This window comes from Bombyx mandarina, chromosome 06, assembly GCF_030267445.1.
Source record: "Bombyx mandarina strain Sakado chromosome 06, ASM3026744v2".
In the NCBI taxonomy this organism is placed as follows: Eukaryota; Metazoa; Arthropoda; class Insecta; order Lepidoptera; family Bombycidae; genus Bombyx; species Bombyx mandarina.
Window position 1 is genome coordinate 13,248,293 of NC_143213.1, and position 25,860 is coordinate 13,274,152.

General features: G+C 36.5%; 2 protein-coding genes across 17 annotated transcripts in view; one reads left to right on the plus strand and one right to left on the minus strand.

Annotated features, from left to right (window-relative positions):
- Positions 1-1,387: 1,387 nt before the first annotated feature.
- Positions 1,388-10,825, minus strand: LOC114253080 (solute carrier family 35 member F3). The gene is made up of 9 exons (XM_089728151.1): positions 10,100-10,825; positions 9,844-10,017; positions 9,247-9,412; positions 8,362-8,540; positions 7,056-7,184; positions 4,151-4,340; positions 3,000-3,089; positions 2,454-2,583; positions 1,388-1,701 (listed from the first exon to the last, which is right to left on the minus strand). The coding sequence occupies exons 1-9, from the start codon at positions 10,421-10,423 to the stop codon at positions 1,584-1,586; spliced, it is 1,500 nt and encodes a 499-aa protein (XP_089584277.1). The 5' UTR covers positions 10,424-10,825; the 3' UTR covers positions 1,388-1,583.
- Positions 10,826-13,588: 2,763 nt separating this feature from the next.
- The window catches only part of LOC114253062 (ankyrin repeat domain-containing protein 17), a 59,627-nt gene continuing 47,355 nt past the window's right edge, over positions 13,589-25,860 (plus strand). For 12 of the 16 annotated variants that reach the window (XM_089728153.1, XM_089728154.1, XM_089728156.1 and 9 more), the window contains exons 1-3: positions 13,589-13,936; positions 14,639-14,680; positions 15,239-15,362. In XM_089728153.1, coding sequence (XP_089584279.1) covers positions 13,748-13,936; positions 14,639-14,680; positions 15,239-15,362 — 355 coding nt within the window. In that variant the 5' untranslated portion in view covers positions 13,589-13,747. Of the gene's footprint in view, positions 13,937-14,318; positions 14,475-14,638; positions 14,681-15,238; positions 15,363-25,860 lie in introns of those variants that run through there. The other 4 variants (XM_089728159.1, XM_089728162.1, XM_089728166.1 and 1 more) reach the window with 4 other exon arrangements.

A 25,860-nucleotide genomic window follows, 5' to 3' on the forward strand; every position in this document is an offset into this window, starting at 1 on the left:
CCCCACCCTTCAAACCGAAACGCAGTACTGTTTCACGGCATGGTGGTACCTGTACGGATGCACAGACTCACTAGAGATCCTACCACCAGTAACAAAAAAAAAAGTTCAAACATTCTGACATCCATTTTTTTTTATATAGAATTTCTAGTTGATGTTAAAAATAATTACCAATTGTATAAAATAGCCAAAAATACGATTTTTGTTGATATTGTAGAGTGTTAGAACGCCATATAGTAGATTAAGAATGTAGGTACAATGTAGCTAGTCGATAGATGGCGTTGCTTATAGTTTCATACGATTTTCTTAACTCTGATATCCATGCACTTCTGCAGCTCACTCTACACCACCGACGGCGATTTTCACTACGAATGCTATTCTAAATGTTACTTCGACGTTTAACTTTATGCTATTATTGTGCCTTTTCTTTCCACCATCCACTTTTCTACATGAGATCAAAGTCTCAATTAATTCTACCCTACTAACCAGCGCAATTGCTTCGGTAGATAGCAGAGAAACGCTGGTTGCTAAAGAGTAACGGTTTATCGCGTTTTATTAACCATTATTTCTAATAACTGATCGACATGATATTATGAGCGAACTTAAAAGATGTGACAATGATTATAAACAGTTTTATGTCTGCCGCAGAGTTTGCATAAGGCTTCTCGCGTACCCGGTACACGTTCGGAGTAAACATAAGTGAGGTTATTATCGACTTACGCACTACGACAATGTCAATGGTAGTTTTTAAATTTCAAACACCGCTTTTTGAAGCGAAACTTCTAATGAGACTTCCAACAAGGTTGCGTTAAACGTTTAGCGCTCCTGGGGAGGGGGAATAGAGCGAGAGGGAATGCGGTGGCACTCGAACGCACGCGCGTAGTATACTTGTTACAGGCCAGCGCGAGCGTTAACAACGAGTAGCGTCCAATATTTTAATGAAGTATTTAAAATATTATCATTTATTTTTCTATCTATAATTTAAAATATATAATATAATACCCGTATAAATGTCGCATCTCTTATACACAACATTCCCTATTACAAGGGCAATCTGATTTAAGGATGAAAAATGAAGAAAACCACAATCACACTACTACACGTCAAAAAAGAAGTTTCACTTCATTAACGTGCACCAAGTCTAAACTTCAATTCTTGCGGTTAAAAACATTAAAGTAGCCGAAGCTCCGGTTGTTGTGTACGGGAGAAGTATATATCGACGCTTGAAAGGCAAACGTGACTAAGCGACAACGCGTGAACTTTACAGTAGACTAATTTAAAGTTGAAATACCTGAAAAAAAAAATATTTTAACGAATCTAGCTGTAGGATTGAAATGGTTTTAATAGATCTGGAAAGGTTTTTTTTTTTGCGCATAGAATATGGTTATTGCCTATCATTTATGTGCAAAACAGTTATTGTCGATTAGTCACGTTTGCCTTTCAAGCGTCGATTATAATAAACATATTAAAAAGATCATACGCCCCGAGTTGAACTATCTTGGTTAGCGACTACTACCTTCTAAGCGCACGTCTGTCGTGGACGGTAGGTGCGGGGGCGGGGGCGGGGTCGGGGGGCGGCAGGGCGGTCACCGCACGCGGCCGGACGGCGAGCGCAGGTGCGAGCGGATGTACCCGGTGCGGTAGTCGGTGGCGTCGCGCCCGCGGGACGAGCCGCCTCCTCCGCGCTGGCGTCGCCGAGACCATCTGTATCACATCAAATTTTTTGTTATTATTAGACGTAGTAGTATGTATTAGACGTAGCAGTATGTATTAGACGTAGTAGTAGTAGTAGTAGTAGTAGTATGTAACTATACTGAGACCTTAGAACTTGTATCTCAAGGTGAGTGGCGCATTTACGTTGTAGATGTCCATTGGCTCCAGTAACCACTTAACATCAGGTGGGCTGTGAGCTCGTCCACCCATCAAAGCAAAAAATAATATAAAAAAGTACTTCTTCCGCGAAACCATCATGCGTTCCGATTTCAAAAATATGACAGCTAGTGAAGTCCATAGACATCTACATTATCTGCTCTGCGAGAGCCCAAGCGTTGGACTTCTTCGGATATCAATGAGCGACACTTCACAACTAAACAGTATTTTTTTAACTGCAACATTTAAAAAGCAGACAGCCGCAGTTCAATACGACCACGCGCTGTTCATCACCAAAAAAGTCATGTACAATGGTTTTTATTTTTATTTTTTTCTTGCTTAGATGAGTGGACGAGCTCACAGCCCACCTGGTGTTAAGTGGTTACTGGAGTCCATAGACATCTACAACGTAAATGCGCCACCCACCTTGAAATATAAGTTCTAAGGTCTCAGTATAGTAAAAACGGCTGCCCCACCCTTCAAGACTGAAACGCATTACTTCTTCACGGCAGAAAAAGGCAGGGTGATGGTACCTACCCGCGCGGACTCACAAGAGGTCCTACCACCAGTACAATGTCGCGTAATACCTCAAGAGCCTCATGATGTAATCGGGCCAGTTGTCCGGGAGCATGACGAGGAAGAAGCCCACGACGATGAGCACGATCCCGGCCAGCTTCATACCTTCGAACTCAACCCCGTACAGCACCACGTCGAGCGCTGGAAAGTAACAACGTGAACGTCGCACCCGGTGAGGTTCGAACGAGGTTGGCTTGTGCCCTTGTCAATGTCAGTGTTAAGAGACGACACACGTTTTGCAGGGGGCTCCTTCGATTCTCGTGTTAATAAAAATCAAAATAAACGTTTTACAAAAAAAAACTGGAACAGATCGATGTGCCGCCGTCTGACACGGAACTAAGTGTACCAGAGACTGATATACTTGTTAGTAAAATACGTTTGTATGTATAATATACCTACCATGGACATTATGAAAGACCAGAGAAAAAAACAGATCCACAGTTAGCATACATCTGTTCGTCGCACGAATATTAGCCTCGAAGTGGGAATCGAACCCAGGAGCGTCGGCTTAATAATCAGTTAGTGTAATGTAATAACCTACGATATATTGGACTTACCCGCCGAGACAGGTACCGCTGTGATGAGTGCGAGCGAGACGAATATATTGTAAGTTATTAAGTTCCCGAACTGGAATACCAAATGGAAAACTGAAAAAAAAAAAATTAATATTTAATATCCACAAAAACCATATAATTTTTCCATCAACTTTTTATATATTTTCTTATGTATATTTTTTTTCCTACCTAAGCTGATAGCCTTGAGAGGCTATATCAGCGTAACCTTAACTAGTAGGTGAGCTCACAGGGCTCAAACCTGACGACGTTGCTAACACCGGATCGGAAACGCGACCCGCTGAGAAGATCCGGCGAGAAACTCAGTGGGCTGTGTCTGAGGGTTAATTTACTCGTCGAGCCCTTCGTCGCAAGCGACGGGTTCGACGATAACGATGACCGGTGCTTGAGGTACCTAAAAGCACAGTTATTGGATCAGGAGGATCCGAAATGATGTGTTTTGGGGCAACGTCGACTGCTTTCCATTCTTTCCGCAGGATCGGGAATGTAATTACCGGCGGCCACGATGAGAGGGTTCTCGTGTCGTGCCGTTTTATCGAAGTGGATTTATTACCTTTCACTGAGAAAACACATTTTTACAAACAAAGACATAAGTAATTTGGCACATCGGACCAACGCATCAATCCTGAAAGAGCTAGGCCCACAAGACTCTCCACCGCCTTTCTACGTAGTACTTTCGAGTTTTTGCGGTCAAGTTACGGGAAAAAAGTTTGACAATCTCAAAATCCATTACCGACAAAGTGGAAGCAAAAAGGGACCAAGTGAGGGTAGTTCCATGGACTGGTCCGATCAAAATAAGGCGACATAGGACTCCAGCATTAATATCGCCATCCACTACACCAGCCTTTCCCAAAGTGGGCGAAAACGCTCTCTTGTGAGCGCTGCAGGCCTAAAGGGGGGCGGTAAGAGAGCCAGAAAAAAACAGGGGCGACTCTTAGACACCGACTAAGCTCTCGCTATAGTGGTTTTTAAGTATTATTTATTCTCAAAGTGGGCAATAGACAAAATAATTTTGGGAACCCCTGCACTGGTCAGGAAAGAATGGAAGAGCATAGTCCGAACAAAAGTGCTTCGTAAAGGTCACGAAACTCGGCACTACGAAACGCGATGCAAGGAGGAATGCGACATAAACTTACCGAGTAAAGCGAAGCTCGCAACCAGCAGGTATATCCACGGCATCCGATGCGAGGGTAAGGTCTCCGTACCGGTGAGGTAGAGGGCTAAGCACACGGGCCACAGCAACGAGGCGTTCACTATGCCCAGGATCGAGAAGAACAACGCACGTTGACCATTGTTCACTTCGCCCATTACCTTCCTGAACAGCACCTACGCGGGAAACGTTTTTTTTATTGCTTAGATTGGTGGACGAGCTCACAGCCCACCTGGTGTTAAGTGGTTACTGGAGCCCATAGACATCTACAACGTAAATGCGCCACCCACCTTGAGATATAAATTCTAAGATCTTAGTATAGTTACAACGGCTGCCCCACCCTTCAAACCGAAACGCATTACTGCTTCACGGCAGAAATAGGCAGGGTGGTGGTACCTACCTTCGCGAACTCACAAGAGTTCCACCAGTAATTACGTTTAATGTGACGACGGCGTGTCGAAGGATATGAAACGGAAATGCTTTTAAATGAGATTTAAACCTACTTAACGTCGCTGTCAAACCAAAATCTGCTATGTGCAAAAACTATTTTGAATTTACAAGTAAAAACACTTTCGTATAAAATTTTATATAAAGGTGAATTTTTAAGAACTATATGAAATGAAAGCTATAGGTAAATATTAAAGCTATATACACATAACAGTTTTTTTTTATACGGTACGGTATAGGGCTGTGAACTATACGAAAAGGTCAAAAAGTGCACATAGCAGATTTTTTTTTGACAACGACGTTATACAGTTTTGATTGATGCAGCGACATCGACGACGTAGGTAGTAGGACATCTTGAGAGTACGCACGGGTAGGTACCACCACTCCGCCTATTTCTGCCGTGAAGCAGTAATGCGTTTCGATTTGAAGGGTGGGGCAGCCGCTGTAACTATACTAAGACCTTAGAACTCAAATCTCAAGGTGGATGGCGGCATTTGCGTTTTAGGTGTCTATGGACTCCAGTAAACATTTACCATTAGGTAGGCCGTGAGCTCGTCCACCCACCTGTACAATAAATAAATAAAAAAGGAGCGGCGCAGGGTCTGTGGTGAGGACAGGGGTGCGGGGGCGCGGTTCTACGTCGCGTCGTGCGCTTTTTCACTTCACACAGAAAAGCCACCCGCGACACTTGTTTAAATTTTTTTAAATAAATATTAAAGCAATCGTGTTACACACGATTCTTTCCTTTAATAAGCTTATCACCAGTCGATCTATTCCAAATTAGTCCGAAGCAGTTTAACCTCGCGTTTTAAAAAAAAATTGTATTTGTATTGTTTTCGTCGTTTCGTATAATTTCAAATTTTAATACAATGTCGAAAACGTTATTAATGATGTAAAAACAATAAAAAAGGCGAAATTATACTCGTAAAAGTTGTTTTAGTAATGTATAGAGATATATAATACATATATAAAACATAAAATATATAAAAAATATGAAAAAACAGATCGCTATTCAAAAACAGATCGCTATGAGACATTTAAAAAAAAGAGAAAAAAAAGTAATGTATACGACCCGTGAAAACAGAAGAAAATACTATTATTATTATTATTTTTTTCTTTATGGCAATAGTTTTAATTTTATGCCAGTTTCCCAGTTTTATTATTCCCAGCGAGGACAGTTGCCCGGGACCGGACCTGTAATTTCTAGTAGGACAGTCACGTGAGATCTACTAGCTTAAGCCTGTCGTATATAATATGTTGTAATTGCTCAGATCGCATTTCAGCAAAAATATAAACATAAATATTATATTCATGTCTTAATGTAATTAAATCTATGATACTATAAACAAGTTTTTCAAACGCCAATAGCGTAACACGCACATTGGTTTATCACGCACGCAAACATTTTGAAGAAATGAAATGAGAATTAAAAAATCTATCGACCGACACAAAATAATGCGTACAGGTAGACACGGGTCAATTTATGCAAAAACCTATATGAAGCCTTACATTGGGCTACAGTTAAATGTTTTGGATTCGGAATAGACATAATGGTACCAGAAAAGTTAAACTTTTATCATCATTCTCCTGCCTTTCTCCCAGTCTCTACCTTAAACCATTGCTTTGCTCACTCCCCTTTTACACATATCGTCTTTCACGCAATCCATACATTTCTTCTTAGGTCTACCTCTTCCTCTAATAAGAATTGTTAAACTGTATATTATTAAAAACCTGGTTACCTTTCTCCCTGCCTAATCGTTGGTATCTTAAGACCAGCCCTAAGAAAAGCAGTGCTTCGCAGAAACTCAGTGGATTAAGTCTGTGGGCTAGATTGCACGTCGGAATCTTGACTGTTGCATTAAGAACCTAAAACAACCTAGGATGCATCCGGGGGGATCCGATGACGTGCTCAGGGCGAGTTTGCATTGTCCCGGCGCCTGAGTCAGATATGTAGTCAAAAGCGGCCACGATCAGAGGGTTATCTTGATGCGCCGCTTTGTCGAAGAATCCGGTTACTGGTTGTAATTCTTATAAATCATTCATATCGCCTCACGCTTTGGGGTCGTGTCTGAGAGTTGAACCCATTAAGCAGCTCCTCTGTTTTTAACACGCCTTTATTAGCTTCAGACGTATGTACGTCTGTAACGGAATCTTTGAACATGATTTTGACCTCCTTCAAACCGTCGGATTAACTCGAAATTTGCTATACTTATTAAGGACAGATGACAATTCAATATTTGAAAAAAAATTGAAAAATTTTTTTTCTTTTAAATTTATATTCGACGAATTAATTAAAAATAAATAGTAGTTTAAAAAAACTAACAAAATACGCTTTTATAGAAAATCCAACAAAAACTAAACATCCAGACCGCGTTGAGACAGAACTCGAAAAGACATCAGTCCTATCGACCGACTTGTCCGGAGCGTGCTAGCTCAATACGAACCTTGAAGATGGCGAATCCTGCAGCAGCACACGCCGCGAGGACGACTCCGCCGAGGGTGGAGCTCCCGGTGATGCCGTCCATGTACGCCAGTAGAGCGATACCGGTGTCACACAGTATCGCGGCTACAATCTGTGTTCAATAATTACTGGTGGTAATTACTGGTTAATTTACTGGTGGTAGGATCTATTGTGAGTCCGCGCGGGTAGGTACCACCACCCTGCCTATTTCTGCCGTGAAGCAGTAATGCGTTTCGGTTTGAAGGGTGGGGCAGCCGTCGTAACTATACTTGAGACCTTAGAACTTATATCTCAAAGTGGGTGGCGCATTTACGTCGTAGATGTCTATGGGCTCCAGTAACCACTTGACACCAGGTGGGCTGTGAGCTCGTCCACTCATCTAAGCAATAAATAAAAAAAAACATCATTCTATGTGTGGCAATTACTTAATTCGCATTCACGTTTTGATTTGAGCTGCCGGTTCTCTCGCACTAAGCACACAGCATGTGTCATTATGTGTATCAATGTATGCTAGTGGTCCCGCAGTAGTCGAAATTCGACTATAATTAATTGAAATTTTATTTATAAACATTATTATGGTTCTATTGTCAAACACTATTATACTTCTATAATATAATCATAGATTTCGCCAAAACTACACTATAGATAAATAAGATTAAAGACAAACATTATTAATTTATTTTCAATTTGACCACAGATTTTAAAAACAAAAGTTTGACAATAAACATAGAGTATATATATTTGATGCATGACCACGACCACTCTGTCAAGAGTGTACGAATAGGAAGAAGAAGAATATATATTTTGTGTGTGCGTTCGTTCGTTCGTTCGTATTAGCTTCGACAAGACTTCGAAGACTTAAGTGGTCACCGGGGCCCATAGACACGTCAACAATGTAAATTCGGGTACCTATCTTGAGATGTGAGTTCTAAATCTCAATTTTAAAGTATGGTTCAAACTCAAACGCATTATAGTTTCGTCACAGAAATAAGCAGGGTGCTTGTACCTACTACCTACCTACCCATAAGGGTTCACAAGACGCCTTATCACCATTAAACCTTCTCTCCTCTCAAATCTCATTTGAAGACGGTAAAGCAAAAGAAAGAAAAGTTACCAAATGAAAAATTAAGGTTTTCACATTTCAGCTCAACTATCAGTCTTTTAATATGTGTACCAGCGACTACATATAATTCTAAAAAGATATAATAACAACATAGTGAAACCTAAAGCCATAATATACACTAGTGGATTTAAAGAACAAAAGTAATAAAATGAAATAATAAACTTACCCTGACACCGACAAACTGCTCATGCAATATCACCCAGGACAGCAGATAGATGCAAGACACATTGGTAGCAAACAGTGCAACTACATCAGTGGACAACAGGATCTTCAGGGAGTATGTATACATGTAGATGGTGACCACCCACAACAGACAGAAGAGTCCGCAGCGACTAATAAATCTTGCTATGATTATGGAAAAAAAACCTTTGAAGATTATTTAGTTTCACAATTCTTAATGTTTACATTAATTTTGTTAGTGACTAAAAATACTTGTTAATAACTTTTTCCAGTGGTTTACTTTAAATCTTTTTCTACTTTATTGCATGAATAGATAAACGGGCTCACAGTTCAACTGGGATATTGGTGCCTGGAGCTAAAGACATCATAATGAGAATTCTGCCACCATCTTGGGACATGAAGTTTCAAGTCTCACTATGATAGGACTATGGATGCTGTACATGACTGGATCACAGAAGAAATAACTGGAATCATGGTATCCACAAATGGCCTGCGATTTTGATATCATTCCTTATATTTTTATTTCAGTTTTGTCTCACTCCACTCCACAGAAGTTAGTATTAAAGCTTGAAGCATAACTTTTGCGGTAATAAAATAATGGCTAGTTTCATTGTTTATAATTAATTCCAATCACTTTATAAATTTGTAGGTTTATATTCTACTTGCAAATTTCTATTGTTTCAACTATGGCCATATGATCATCCCTAACACTCCTATGGAATTCCATACACAAATATTGAATAAAAACTCATGAATTCATGAATGACTTTTTTCTAGCTTTGATTTCATCAAATTTTCATTCAAATCACCAATCACTTTAAAATTAAAATAAACTGTTATTACTACAATAATAATAAATAACATAGATTACCAAAAGTGAATCCTTTCTCCTTGAAATCGCTGAATGCATCAAACACAACATCATTTGCCGATTTACATTTATTATGTATGAGCATCACAATGATGTACAGAGGATAGAAAAATATCAACCAGTTTGTGCAAAACCAGGCTGTGAAGAATGGTGCTTTATAAAGGTTCTGTTGAAGAAATGCAATCAATGAATCTTACTCGTTACAGTAAACTGACATGCAAAATCTTAACCATATCTATTCTGAAACTCACTTGTATTCCAGTTTGTAGGGAAGGGCCCACCATTATAAATGAACATTCATTTATATTTCACCTGCAGGTGGAAATATTTCAGAGCTCTTGTAACAACTTAACACCAGGAAGACCAATAAGCTCATCTGCCTGTCTGCCTTTATAAATTCAATGCTATTAATTCAAGATATTCCAAATCTTGTACAGTTTTAAAACTATACTCATATCAATTTACTTAATTATTTTAATCTGTATAATGAAGACAGGCATCTCCCTCACCTAATAGATGTAATTCTGTATCATGCTATTAGTAAAAAAAAATGAAATATTATTTTTTATTAAAAAGTTCTATTTACTTAAAACTTACATTATGTAATTTATCTGTGCTATTGTTATGGAGTACGATTGTGGCAGCTTCGGTAGTATAAGTAGAAAAATAGCCACTATAAGGATATTCCTCTAGGTACAAATGTTTGATACAATGTGTTGTTGTCACCCATGATGTAGTTAGCGTCAGCATCACACATATGCCGTAGTAGATCTATAAAATGAAAGCTAAGTTAAACAGCACTGTCATAGGCATGTGTAAGCATTACAGATCATATAAATCTGAATAAACATACTTTTTTAGCAAATTTGGAGCAACACGAACGTGGGCACTTTTTATCACGAAGCTGGCGCTCTTCGTCTTGACTACTAGTAGCTGACTCGCTGTAAGCTTGTTGTAGTGAAGGTTGAGTTGTTAGCGGAGGCGCCGAACAAACGGAGGCCTGTGGCGTCAATGGAACACGAGGGCTGAGCGGCGTCGGCGGTCCGTTTGGCCTTTCTCTATCTCCATCAACGCAATTTCTTTCGCTTTCTACCACTTCTTCACTGGTTATTATCACCGAAGGCGCACGTACGCGTTTTGGATTGAAAATCGTGGGAACATCACCGTCCCTTGCCATGTTTACGTAAAAATCACTTTGGAAAATGAAAACATAATTTTCGATCCTCTTTATTTTTTAATAACATTATTATTAATATTATTACATACTCATTTAAGGATACAATTAAATCTCTTTTGTAAACATTGGCTCTATTTTACGAGGCGCGATATTTTTTATTTATTTAATACACAAAAATTAAAGATATTATTTAAAATTAAACAACTATTGTCTGTAATTGAATTTTAGCTTCTCGAAGCCATTTCCGTATTTATTGGATTTCTGCATGATCCCATTTTGGCAAAAAAAGAAAAAAAATCAAGGTTTTTTATAACGGTCAAAGGATTCTCCATAGATTAAGCACTTAATTTATTTGAGAGGATTCTCGTTGATTAACCGACATAACTATCTACATTTGACATTAACAGATAACAGTGCAATTGACAATTGACAGTAGTACTAGTTCTATTTTTCCAACTGGAAAGGCAAAGATATCATACCATAATGCTTAATCTTTATATTTTTTTAGGAAAAATGATAATATGAAATAAAATGAAATGAAGTTAATTAATTTGAAACATTAATCAATTGGCATGAAATTATGCCAATCATATGCAAAATAAAAATATTATATGTATTATAATTATTATATTATTTGTGTTGTTCCTGTTTGTCCGATGTTAGGGCATCCATTATTAGGATGAATAGTAAGAGCTTAAAGCTGATCCCTGGTGTAAGCCTATCGCGTCAGTATCGTCAGCTGCGAAGCCTACGTATGAACGGGTTACCATAAATAGTTCGAACAAACCGCTGGTATTTCCCTGGCAGTCCTTTCACTTTCATGCTCCAGCACAGAACTTCACAGGGAGCCCCATCATACGCTTTTCCCAAATCAACAAATACCATGTGCACGTTTTTACTTGCACGGCGGTATTTTTCGCTCAATTAGCGAAGAGAAAAAATGGTGTCCGTTGTACTGCGTCCCGGCATGAACTCGAACTGGTTCTATGATACCTCACTCTCCTCTCTCATTCTTCTCGTTATCACTTTGTCCCAAGCTTTCATACTATGTGACATGAGCGTTATTCCCCTATAATTGTTGCATACCTGTACGTTACCTTTGTTCTTAAATACAGGTACAGGTGAGCCACCACTCATCAGGCATGGTCTCTTCTTGGAGCAGTTTATTGAAGAATAATATCAGCCACGTTCATCCACTCGCTTTCAGAAACTTCCCCACTTCTATTGAGATACCATTTGGTCCAGTAGATTTTCCATTTATCATATCTTGTACAGCCTTTTGTACTTCTTGCATACTTATTTCCCTTACTACACTAGCATTTATTGGAACATCGTGCAATAGAAAACAAAATCACAAAATTCTATATTTTTCGTTAATTACAAGTTAAGGAGAATTGGAAGTTCGCACGAGTAAGTATCGACCTACTGCCTATTTCTTGCGTGAATTAGTGATACGTTTTAGTTTATAGGGAGCGACAGCCGTATTACAATAAAATTGTTAACAGTATTAGGACTATGGGCCCTGATAATATTAATAAAATATCATTCAAGGTGGGTGGCGCATTTACGTTGTAGATGTCTATGGACTCCAGTAACCACTTAACACCATGTGGGCTGTGAGCTCGTCCACCCATCTATGCAATCAAAATAATAATAAAAAATCAATAGCAAATTAACCTTAATTGTAGAGTCATATGGAGCAAAATGAAATGAATAAAATTTTTGAGTGGAATTTGATCCGAAACTTCAGGAGATTTTTTCTGGAAATTCTGCCAATATAGTGTGACGCAACTGCAGCGAAATGACATTCCCACACAGGTAGGTAACACCACATATTTATTGCCTTTTCCTGTTTCTGCCGTGAATCGGTAATGCATTGCGGTTTTGGGCAGTCATTGAAGAATAGAACTAAGAATTAGAACTTATGTTTCAAGAAGGGGGCAGCCTTTATGTTATTGATGTCTATGAGCTCCTTTAAAAATTAATATAAGGTTGATCGTTCAGTAATCTAAGCAATAAAAAAAAACATTCCCTGAGCAGGGAGGCTAACGTACTACTATTACAAACTGGTAATCAACAGCATGCGTCTTTAACAACATGCATACCACCTTGAAGCACTTGCTAAGGAAATAGTATGGTAACTTCGAATGGCCCTGACTTACACCGGTCACTCACATGCGCACGAATACGCAAACCCGCAAGTGTAGGACGACATTTGCAAATGATTATGCAAAGTTTTCGCTGCATTCGTGATTTTCCAAGATGTGTCGGTTTTTTAACAGATATCAAAGCGCGCGAACCTCGAACCTTCGCGTAGTCTCCCACACATTCGCTTGCCCAGTTGCGCCGATGATTGCGAAGGTAACGGACGTATCGCCATTTTCATAGTTCGTGTAGTATAATAATATATACTGTGTAGCGTATCTTCATCAAAAGAAATCCCATAAAAACAGCATGGCTGTTAATGATGTCTGGGAAAGAATTCAAAACTCTTTTTCTCTTCAATGTTCTATTGACGAATTAAAAAGGAGGAGAAATTCGTGGGACATTCGTAAACAAGTGTAGGAGGAAGCGTAAACGGGTTCGCAAATTGAGTATGCGAACCCATTTGCGCAGCCGCTAGGTTTGCGAATGAATGTTTGACGGCCCTTCAGTGGCCGGCATTAGATACAGTGTAAAAAAATGTAAACAATCAAAAAATGGATAACTTTGTAAAAGAAGTATGAATTTGTGCAAAATAAGTGCCTGTATCGTAAGGTTATTTCTGTCATAACTTATTTGTTCTTTCAGCTAGTTGTGCTTGGCTGCCGTTTGAACTGCAGTATTCGGATTAATTTTTAATATTATTGAGTTAAAATATAGAAAATTGGTACTTAGCATCTTACTGAATTTTGAATGGAATAAAATATTTTATGGTAAAAATATTTTTTATTATATTTTCATGATTATATATTTTTACATTTTCATATAATTGTACTTGTGTAAGAAAATCTTAATACGACTTCTGATAAACCTTAATGATTTTTTGGATCAAAGTACTATTGTATCAAGTCAAGAAACAAACTTATTGTTTATGGAACTTGTTTTTTACTTTTCCACAGAGATGGCGCTAAGAAGTTCGCGAAACCAACACCAGAGGGAGATAATTAGGCTAGCCTACTTGAAGCATCCGGGAACCTCGCCATAGTATGTAGTAGACATGGCGGGTTTCAACCTGGCTAAGTGACGAAATAAATTTTGTTTGCTAATAAAATAACGTGTTAATTTCATATTAAAAGTGTTGATACTAAAAGACTATTTAAGTTATATTGGATTAGGACAAAGATGCAGAATGTTGGACAGTCTGAAAACCGAAATATCGATAAGGTGAATGTGCAACTTGATGTGGTAAAAACGTCTACTCCACAGAGTTCGGCTTCAAGTCCGGCCAAATCTGAAACTGAAACGTATTCAGGAGCTCCTGCCAAATATATGACAGACTCTTCGGAAAGTGAGGATGACTCCGTGTCTGAGGTAAAACGTGTTTTGTTTTGCGGCTGAGGCGGTGGCAGAGAGGGAATGTGATTATCTGTACCGCTCTAAATACTGCAAGGGACATTTTGAACAATTCTGCTCTAATCTGACGAACTATTTTGTTTCTGAAATCATTCTGCCACTTCGAACCATGCAATGAACCCTTGCGTAGCACGCTGTTAAAAAGAAATCGGTTTTACATTCATACAATACGTCGCTTGCCAAATATTCCATAAAACGTCAGAAAGTCATAGGTACATAGGTACTACAGAGAAATACCTGAAATTACTTGAGTCAATCGCTCCAAGACAGCGTAAACAATTTCATGTAACTCATGCGGGTTAATTTACCAGAGCCAGGCTCTTTTGTCTATTTTTGTTTTGACTAAGGGCAAACGTACGGTGGCCATGTTTCTCGAATCACATGCAATCATTGTAAATTTTTAAACGATGCATTTTTGATGTTTTTCGGTACGAATGGTGAATTATGTAAGTTTAGTTGTGCATCCGTGAAAACTGTCGTGTATAATGGGTACGACGTAAGTGTCGCCGCGCGTACTATCTGCACGTTACGCCTACTGAAATTCGCGCAAAAACTATTTGTACGTGAATTGCAAGGACCATTGTTTGTAATAATCACCGGTTTATGTCCTTATGCACCACATTGTCAGTACGTCTCATATGTTTCTCGTTGGTGTTCTAGATCTTGCTGGCTTGTTTGTGCCTTAGCAGGCCAGACCTGTTGGTAAGTCAAAATGACCCTACTGAGTGCTGAAAGCTTCACCAACAACAATCGCTGTGGCAGTTTGAGTGAAACTTACAAATAACCTGCATAATGTGTGTGCTATGGACAGTTAAATGTGCCATGTAATAATTATCTTCTATCTATGTTGAATGGTCCTTGTGGTTCTAACACAATCACCTGTTTATATCTCCAGGATGTTAACCTCACTAACTCATAATACCTAAGCTGAAGCTCTGAACATTTTAACCAATTAACAGATATTTCATATTAATTTATAACAATACTGCTCTATTAACCTATTTTGTTCAGTTATTAACTTACTTAGCTGCATTTGTGAATGAGTAAAAGTTTGTCATGAGTATTATTGATACACTGTCATTGAAACAATAAGATTTAGATTTGCCAATGCAATCTTCGTCATCACAAACAATGTCACTGTTCTATATGTTAGTTCTTTTCATTAACAAATGAATTAAACTTTATTTATTGATCTCTTTGAAATGCTTTTTACAAGAAAGCTGTATAAAGCGAAAAATAATTAAAGATTTTTTTTAATAGGCCGAAATGGAAGAAGAAAATGGTAGTACCGAGCCATCTAAGTTCCTACTCTCGCACGATGATCCCGAAAGAGCTGTCGATCCTGAAATGCAAGCCAGACTGGAAGCATTATTAGAGGCAGCTGGTAACTATTTTACCCTTAACTTACCGTGAATGAATTATAAAAAAGCACAATTGGTTTAAATTTTATGATTGACCCAAATTAATAAAGCTTCACTCTCATGAAATGGCAACAAGCGCTTTCATGAAACACTCAGTTGAGAAAAATGAAAATATAGGAATATCGGCTTCGTGTTGCACTCTCATTATTGGGTTTTCTCCTTAGTACTAATAACAGCAGTAACTTAGGTTTTATACATAATTATGATATATCACGAATAACCGATAACACTGAAGAATGGATTTTGATAATTCATGACAATCCTTATTTTATTTTCGAATAAAGTGAGACTGAATAATGTGACAACATTATTTAGTTATTTTTAAATTGCCTTCTATTGAAGTTTTGATTTCAATGTTTTCTAATTTGCATTCGGCATGGTCAAGTGCAAACACAGAGAAAATCAATTTGGGTTTATAAGCTAGCACGTTATACCATATTGAAAATAAAATGTATGGTCTGAATAAAAATCTTCATCATTGAACTGTGTTAAACTACAAATTAACATTAAAATATAAATAAAGAGAATTTATTTCATTTTTACTAAAATTTACTGGATCCCACAGATTTCAGGTCAATAAACTTTACAGACCAACAAATTAAATTTAAAATGAATCATATCAATGAACACTACAAACAAATTCTGATATTAGTAAATAATTTCACTGATTTAAATATATTATCAAGTGAGCATAATAATATCAGTGTTGTTAATTTAGTATGCAAACTTCAAGGAGATTTTAACAAAGAATAAGTTTAAGTTTGTGTTCCTAATTCTTCTTTCCTTTTGCGGGCCTACTGGAAGAGATTTCAACATGAAATAAGTAGTGCCCTTGTACTCTGTATCCTTATTGTCTTGTTTTTTCTAACAGCTGTAATATATAGTATAGTAATATAGTAAAATAAATAAAAAAATAAAAGAGTAGATCATTATAACCAATGAAAAATATAGGTGCGCTAATAGTGAAAATGTTCATAGGTGATTTTTTCATTAAGTTTCATGAAGTGATGATGTACAAATGCATGTGTTGATTGGAATTTAATGCTGGTTTTATACTGCTTATTTCATGATAGGGTATAACTGGACTGTGTTGTTGAAAATGAAATGTTGTGCACATAGTGACTTTTCTATCAAGATCATCGATTCGAGGTAAACTCAGCATCTACCACCACACCACTTACCACTAGAGGTGAGTTCATCCATTTTACCTGGAAGTGCTGTGCTCATTCATTCACAGCCCATTTTTTAAAGTAATTGTCCCTGTTCGACTAGAGTATGGAATGAACCCCCAAATATTTCCACAGTACTATGGATTGTCGTACTATAAACAGATTTTTAAAGTGGGCAGCAATATGACTGCTTCTTGAATGTCCAGCATGGGCTACCCACGATTGACCAGGTGACCATGCTCCTAGGGATTTAAGCTAGCTGACAGTCAAAAATGTAGTAAATTTAGCTGAGAATTTAGTATTGATTTTACAGAGCCCTTAATACCCACAACACTTCCTAACTAAAAAAAAGTAGCCAATCTGACTTCAATAGTGAAATAGTGATGTGATCATGGTTAATTTTTGTTTCTCATATTAGGAATCTATTATTCATGATGGATAGTGTAGTATCCACGATCTGTTTTCCATAAATTGGCTGTACCACCTGACTAATCATGAACTATCAAAAATAGGTTGGACTAATCTATTGCAATACATGATATAATAGACTCAATTTCAGCCACTATCAGAAAATAAATACCATAACCTGACTTTAGTGTTTTACTCAATCAGCCAATCACGTGCTGTTCTGTGGATATATAGTTTATAATCTGTTTCTGTTAATCCACTATAACTTGTCCAGCATTACCAACAGAGTCAGCTATCTCCACGTATTACCTATTATTAGGTCACTGTTGCTGTATGCTTGAGTTTTTTATCCAAACCTTACCAATCAAAAATACAATAGAAGAGCAATTCTCCACAAATTATAATGGTCCTATATTCCTGTTATTTTACATATTATTAAAATCTTGTCTGTTTAGCTGTTTTCAGTATCCCTACATATTCTCAAATACAATTTTGTAAGCTTTTGGAGGTTTATAAATGTGGTTTAAATCATCTGAGATTACTCTGTAACCTGAACATTTCTTTGTTTCAAATTCAAAATACATAGATCCTTAGATAAGCTATCAAGTTAATAATATAGATAGGTAGAATATATTTTGGCAACAATGGAAAATTAATTAATGATTTCACAATAATTTCTTTTGCGGCCAGCAGAATTGGGATGCCTTTAGTCGATGTCTTCTCAAATAATTTTCAGAATTTATAGTCCCATTACATGAGCTCTGCAAGCACAGAGCTATTGTGGCTTTAGTAAAATAGGTGGATTTTGCTAGATCAATAAGTACAGTAGTCTGAAGTGAATCTCTAATAGTGGTGCGTTAGTGGGCTTGTTTTCATGTCTCCCGTCTTAGGCATATAGATCAGTGCCTGAAACTATTATCATATCAACAGTTCCATTTTCCAGGCTCCTCTAGATGGAACTCACATAACGTATGCTTTAACTAACCATGAGTATTAAAACTCCATGGATAACCATTGTATTAATAAGCCCAATGTCTGGCTTATCATCTTTTGACATCAAGGATGATTATTACTTTCTCTACAGTCTGATTTCTGATTGTCAAATATGCAGTCTGTTCTCGTGTTTTACATTTGTTTAGATCTATAAAGCTAGAGCGGTATACAATATACATAGTACAGTTACTCCCCTTATATATTATTGAGTGAATCTAAGACTTCTGTTTCGTGATGATTAGCAGTATTCAAATTGTGGTGCCTATAGGCTCCACAAACCGCTCCGCACCTGTTGGGCTATGAATTTGGCAGCTTATAGATAACAACAAAAGAAGGTAAATTCTTCTAATGTCTCAAAGAAGAAAGCGGTAGTTGGATTCAGGGGGGTTTTGGTGGTAATTGATTACAGTTTTAGGGTCGCCCACTAGAATATTAGAATTTTTTTTTTATTGCCCGAGCAGGCAGACGGTCGGACGACCCACCTGATGGTAAGTGGTTACCGTCGCTCATAGACGTCAGCAATGCCGGGGGCACAGCCAAGCCGCTGCTTTCCGCATAGCGACTAAATAATATTGAATTTCAGAATTAAAGTGAATAGGATCCAAATCTAATAGATGGAAATAATACGAACTTAAGTATGAAAACTTGTTGTACTCAATTTCATTAACTGCAATGAGAATTTGTGTTCCGATTTTTTTAATTTATTTGAACTAATACGTTGGAAGTCTTCGATCAATAATAGTACTAGATTAAAGATCAGGAACAAAAATAAGACGCTCCAGTGGCCACGTTTGCAGACACGAAAACATCTTCATTTCTTAGAAAAAAGTTTAATAATGTTAACGACTTCAGTTTATTCTAAACCTTAATACTTAAACATAAAGTTTAATTACCATTGCAAAATATATGTATTTAGGTCCTTTCGTCAGAAAAAGAATATTATGGAATAAATTTAAAATGTCACTTGAACATAAAAAGACATCAGTACAAAAATATTTATTCTAAAATGATACTTAAAGCCTAATTTATAAGGTTAAAAATATTTGTTTAAAATTTCGTGCTTATTGTATTGTGGAACTAGATGTAGTTCTTGGTATTACATTTCAATGCTCAGAACACAGTAAGTATTGAAAGACATAGAGTTGCAGAATATACATATTTGTTTAAGGTTTGTTTTGTATGGTCGCAATTATTTTTGACCGATTCAAAAAAGTAGTAGATAATATTTTACATTGCCGCTATTACAACAAATAGGTGATAAAAAATAAAATTGAATAAAGTAAAAAAAAAATGAAAGGAAACACGATACATGTTTTCCACGTATTCTTTATACAGAAGTAATTAAAACAATAATGTAGGTTTAATTACCTTTAAACAGATTCAGTTTGTTATAAAGCTGTCTTTTGGAAGTCATTTTTATATGAGCGGTTTCTTTTTTACAAATATAATGTAATCTTATATCAATGAATTTTTCTATAATCAGTTTAATTTAGGTTTATTTTATGGCTGTGTTCGTTTCCCCCAGAAAACAAATCCTTTTCAGCATATACGCTTAAAATATTTACACATACATATAAAGTTTTTTTAATACTTTTTTGCATTGATTTGCCACCACCATTGAACAATTCTAGAATTTTTATAAGGGTTCTATATTTCTTCTCCTCTTTCTTTCGCGACAATATATATCCATTGTGTACAGCGACAAGGGGCTACTAGGAAATCTACAAACAAAAATAACATTATAAAATAACAAAACTACTCTATGCATTCCCTGTTCAAGAATTGGTGATGTTTGTTACAATAGTTGGTGCCTTGTTGCAAACATTGGCCAAACAATTACAATATTCGTAAATTGTGTTTTATTTACAATATAATTGTGTTTATTATTTTATGAAAAACACTTAATAATATAAATTTACCAAAAAAAGATATTCCTTCCAAAACCTTGGTGTTACGGTGGTTTTTTACTCAGTTTTTGAACGCGCATTGCAGCGTTTTGACGTCTTAGTGTTGGCTATGATTGGACCATACTAATTTGAAATAAGACCACAAATTTATTTGTGGTCTTATTTTTCGGGCCGTTTTTGAAGCGCTAATCGCGAATCTAGTAGTATTATTGATCGAAGTTGGAAGTCCATTTGGTTGTGGGTCAAACAACAAAAAATGCACTTTGCGGCTTATGACGTCACCGCACAACATAGTCTTGTGAGCGTGCGAATGTGAGATAGCTAGATGTTGAACTATGAATCCACTCTTTCATAAAATATTGAAACAACGATATATTTTGTAATTTTTGAAATTTAATAAAATTTATGTTTTTGGTCTGAAGTAAAAATAATGAAAGTAAAAAAATGCATAAAATCGAAAAAATAAAATTGTATTCACAATTTTTAAAAAAATCATGTTTTTTTTTATCCAACAGAAATATTAAAACTATTTTACGTAACAACAATAGAATATAAAAAGTTTTGGTTCTGGATTGTGATACGTGTATTTTTTCAGACCGGTACATAAAGTTTCATAAATCGACGGTTGAAATAAGCTCGCATGGCTTATTAACATAATTACATTGGAATTAATTAAAGTAATTATGCTTTCGTATCAAATATGATACGATGAAAATTATACCAAAAATATTACTTTTATTATAAATAAGCTCGGGCGCATATTGTGTGGTTAATACGTGGATAGGCCAGACAAGATTTTTTTTTTTTTGCTTAGATGGGTGGACGAGCTCACAGCCCACCTGTTGTTAAGTGGTTACTGGAGCCCATACACATCTACAACGTAAATGCGCCACCCACCTTGAGATATAAGTTGTAAGGTCTCAGTATAGTTACAACGGCTGCCCCACCCTTCAAACCGAAACGCATTACTGCTTCACGGCAGAAATAGGCAGGGCGGTGGTACCTACCCGTGCGGACTCACAAGAGGTCCTACCACCCCTAATTACGCAAATTATAATTTTGCGGGTTTCCATTTTATTACACGATGTTATTCCTTCACCGTGGAAGGCAATCGTGAACATTTGTTGAGTACATATTTCATTAGAAAAATTGGTACCCGCCTGAGATTCGAACACCGGCGCATCGCTCAACACGAATGCACCGGACGTCTTATCCCTTAGGCCACGACGACTACTACCACCCTGCCTATTGTTGCCGTGAAGCAGTAATGCGTTTCGGATTGAATGGTAGTTCAGTCGTAATTATACTTGAGACCTTAGAACTTATATCTCAAAATGGATGGCGGTATTTGTGTTTAGATGTCTATCAGCTCCGGTAACCGCTTAACCAGGGTGAGTTCGTCCACCCATCTATGCAATAAATAAAAAAAATAACATGCAAAAATGTTATTCCGAATACACGTGACATCTGAAAGATTAATCGATCATGTGGTTGTTATAAACTTATAGGACAATAAAAATAAATAAATTTAATAGGCAGCTACTTTTTTTGTACCTGACATTGATCGCATTCAAGTGTTAACGGTAACCATTTACCACCGGATGGGTCGTGTGATCGTATGCAATCGATTGCAATAAATAATAATAAAAAAAAACGTTTATAGCTAAACAAATTCATGGTTGCTTCTAAATTAGTTTGTCGCAAGGCGAATACTTCTATTCAATGTGTTTCAATAATGGTATTTTTAACACGCAGAAAAAACATTCGTCGGTTGTCATTAAAGAAATGAAAACATACAAGAATTAAGTTCACGTCAAAATTTTTTTTGTTGATAATGTTCTCAGAATTGTTTTTGACTTCGGTGTTAGGAAGTAGGAAACTTTGTCTTGGAGCGACCGGCTCGGTTACATACTTGCGTATATACTTATCTACGCACAGCTGTTACGTTGTTGACATACTTGTGACGTATGCAGAACTGCAAACTTTGAACTATGCCTACACAAAGGACGCGAGTTCCGTAGCGCCGTATCATGTCACACAATTTCAAAACTATTCGGACGTTGCATTTATAAAAAACCCTCTTCTATTGCCATCAATTATGATACAAATCTCTCTCACTTCTATTAATTACGAATAATTGAATACGCACACACGCACGCAGCACATTAGGTGATCGCCTCGGATACTAGTGTGCGTTTTTGCACATCGAGGATTATTTAAGTGAATTTGAACCTTATGCCTTTGAGGTATTTCGAAAAATTTTTCGCCGAAATGTGTAACGTCAGTAATAAGCAGACACGGTAGTCAGCGGTACACAAGCTCAACGCTTGGCCCAAATCATTGGCTATAGCGTCGTAACGATATTATTTTAATATTGAAAATATGAAATATCTGACAAAAATTTAGTTCGAAACTTTTTTTATAAATTAAAAAAAAATTTACTAGGGGTAAGAGTTCATCAAACAAAAAATCTGCATCGACTAGTTCCGAATGATATCTGAATTTTTTTTAGTATAGAATTTATGGCTCAAAAGTGTGAAGGTCGTGACAACGGCCATTCGATATAAGACTTGATTGAGTCGCAATTAGTATGGGGTCAATAACCGGACAACAAGAGTCCGTTGATTATTTTCAATAGTGGGATTAACAAAATAAATAAACAAACATTGGATCTCCAATGTATAACATCCTAAAGTTTCGAGTCCACAATCTGACATTGTATTTACAACACAGTAAACATCGCAAAAACAATGATATTTCAATGAATTACTTAAAGTACAGTCGTTCATAGTCAATTTCTATCTATATATTAATACGTGAAGCAAAAACTTTGTACCCCTTTTTACGAAAATTGCGCGGACCTAGGAGTATGAAATTTCTCACACTTATAAAGAGTATAGAGAAGGAGTGCAGAATCTTATATTTTTAAGAAAAAATATGCATTAGAAATACATTAAATCAATAAAGAAGACATTGTATTTACAACCAAAACATTGTTCTGTTGTAAATACAATGTACTCTTTGTTTATTGTCAAACTTTTGTTATTGCTTAAAGTCTGGTTAAATTGAGAATAGGTTAATATTGTTTATCTATAATATTCTTGTAGAAGTATAATAGTCTTTGATAATAAAACCATAACAATGTTCAAACTTATAATTTCCATTAATTATAATCGAATTTCGACTACTGCGGGACCACTAGTTTAATTAAAACAGCGTGTATCGCGTTCATCACTTGCGCCACACCACTAACGCCCCATAGCAATTGATAAGTTTTAACTGGCTTGAAGCGTCCATATTATTCTCTTTGGTTCGCACTAAGCCGCACGTCGCGTCGGCCAGATGTCGGTGCGATGCGTTCTCATCGTTTTATCTTATACTTAAACAACACGTCTTCTTTTGTATTGTATTAAAATTGATCGTGCACAGTCCGTTTTAATCATGATGTGAAAGTATTCAATCTTGAAATCAGATGTTTGATTAGACTTTGAATTGTCGGGGGGAGTTTACTAAATGTGTTTTTTTGTTGTTGTTAAATAACGAATTTATCAATGCAGATAGTTTTGTTGTGCACAATATTTGATTTTTTCTAAATTAAAGTGAAATTTTGCGTAATGTTAAAAAAAAATAGGCTTTGAATATTTGATTACATTTTTATGATATTTGTAGGTGAAATAAATAACCAGCTTGACAATTTGAAAGTTCGTTTCCCCGCCATAGCTCTATATTTGTTTTGTAATATGATTGTATTACATTCATTTTGTGTTTGCGAACTTAATAATGTTTCGTTTGAAATAAGTTTTAATAAACCAAACAAACGCCTTGACCTTTCGCGTAGCTAGCTGCATATAACGGTGTCTAGGTGTCGGACAAATCGATAACTTTCGTTCAACTCGATTTAGAGACTGTGTAATTCAATGACGAAATTTTATATAGGGCTTAATGGATCGGCTCTTTGAAAAGAAGACAGGTCGCAGTGTCGGCTATTCTTAACGCGGTGCTATTTCAAAATCGCGACAGAAAATGTTCCGTTCTCAACGTTTTTGTGATTACGTACAAACAAAACTTAAGTGAATAAGTAGATGAAGTGTGCAATCGAAGCTCTTAACGGAACTAAGAAACCGGTGTGCTTAGTGCGAGTTTTTTAACTCCTCGATCTCGTAAAAGTTAACTCAAATTTGTATGGAGCTAGAACAGCGCCCCTAGCGACAAACGAAGGGAAACTGTTCGAAGCACACAGTCCAGCCTTAGTCGCTAAATATGAAACTAATTACACATGAGCATTTAGCTTACCAGAATATTATTATTATTATTTCTAGTTGTTCGGTAATATCTATATATTAATACGTGAAGCAAAAACTTTGTACCCCTTTTTACGAAAATTACGCAGACGGAGGAATATAAAATTTCCCACACTTATAGAAAATATAAAGGAGTGCAGACAGCTAATTTTTTTTTTTTAATTATTCCTAAAAAATACATTAAATCAGTAGAAGAAACATGACACACACTACCATGTATTTGACACACACACACACACACAAACACACACACTAACGCGCGCAAACATACTCTTCGTTTATTGTCAAACTTTTGTTATTGTTTAAAGAATTTAGTTAAATTGAGAATAGATTAATATTGTTTGTCTTTGATATTATTTATCTATGATGTAGCCTTGGCGAAATCTGTGATTATAAATGTGAAGTAAAATAATAGTTTTTGACAATAGAACCATGATAATAATGATCAAACTTATAATTTCAATCAATTATAGTTGAATTTCGACTACCGCGGGACCACTAGTTTTTATAAATATGCGTAACTGCTCGTAGGAGTGCGTAATAAAAGCCCGCGCAAGTACCATCGCCTATGTAGATATTATGTCGTGAAAAAAGTTAGGTGAAGAGTACGACGCCCACAATACATTTAAGAGTTTGAAATCATGTCTCGCTGTAGACATTTATTGGGATTTCCACGGAGTCTAGTGACTCCTGAAGGTGGGCCAATGGGTTCTGCCCATTTAAAGTAACAAAAAAAGGTCAGTCAATCGCAATTATGATGGCATTGTTTACCTATTGCTTGTTACCTTGAGGGATTAGGCTAGCTTCACCGGACGTGTAGATGAGCTCACAGGGCTCCGCTTTGGAGACTCTAACGTCTACCTTAGCAAGGGCTGTGCCTGAATCTATCAAAGATCGTAATCGCGACCGACTAAGAAGATTAACGGAGAGCCACACCCTTACAAATATCTATTGAAACAAAATCAACTTACTTGTCTTTTTTATTAGTAATTCTTGTCATTTATTTTTAAATGTACTTACTGTACAGTACATCATAAACAATAAATACCTAACAATAATAATAAAATCAAATTATCCGAAGAAGGCTATTTTGACATTTGTTAGATGATCCTTAATATACCTACACAAATGTTCCTTGTATAGTTTCAATTTGTGTATTCATAATTGAACGTTTTATGTGATCTTGTAAAGGCGCTCATATAGTCCCCTAAAAGAGCTATTTATACTAACATATTCCAGTCGCCTTCCAAACTAGACTATACTAGTTCCTATTACCTACAAATTTACGTTTTCCAGTAATCAATTCCATGAATTCGTCAATATTGTTGAGTCTTTCGATAGGTCAAAATTACATCAAAATATTTTCAATTTGTATTCCATTAAACGAATCTTAGTAACTGCAATCACTAAAGAAGATTGTTCCTAATTTCAGTTTTGGTACATATATTATAATAACTAGTTTCACTTACCATTCTTTTTCTGAGCTGGCGAGAGCGTCCGTTCGTAAAGTGAAGTGATAATGACAAATTACAAAGCTTCACATTCCAAAATACTTTATTTCGTAATTAATCGTGTTTACTGGGTTAAGGTACAATGATTGTCTACGTAAAAGAATAATTTACGTGAATCTTGAACTCGTAACTCAATCAAATTCCGTCGTATATTTGAACTAGAATACATGAA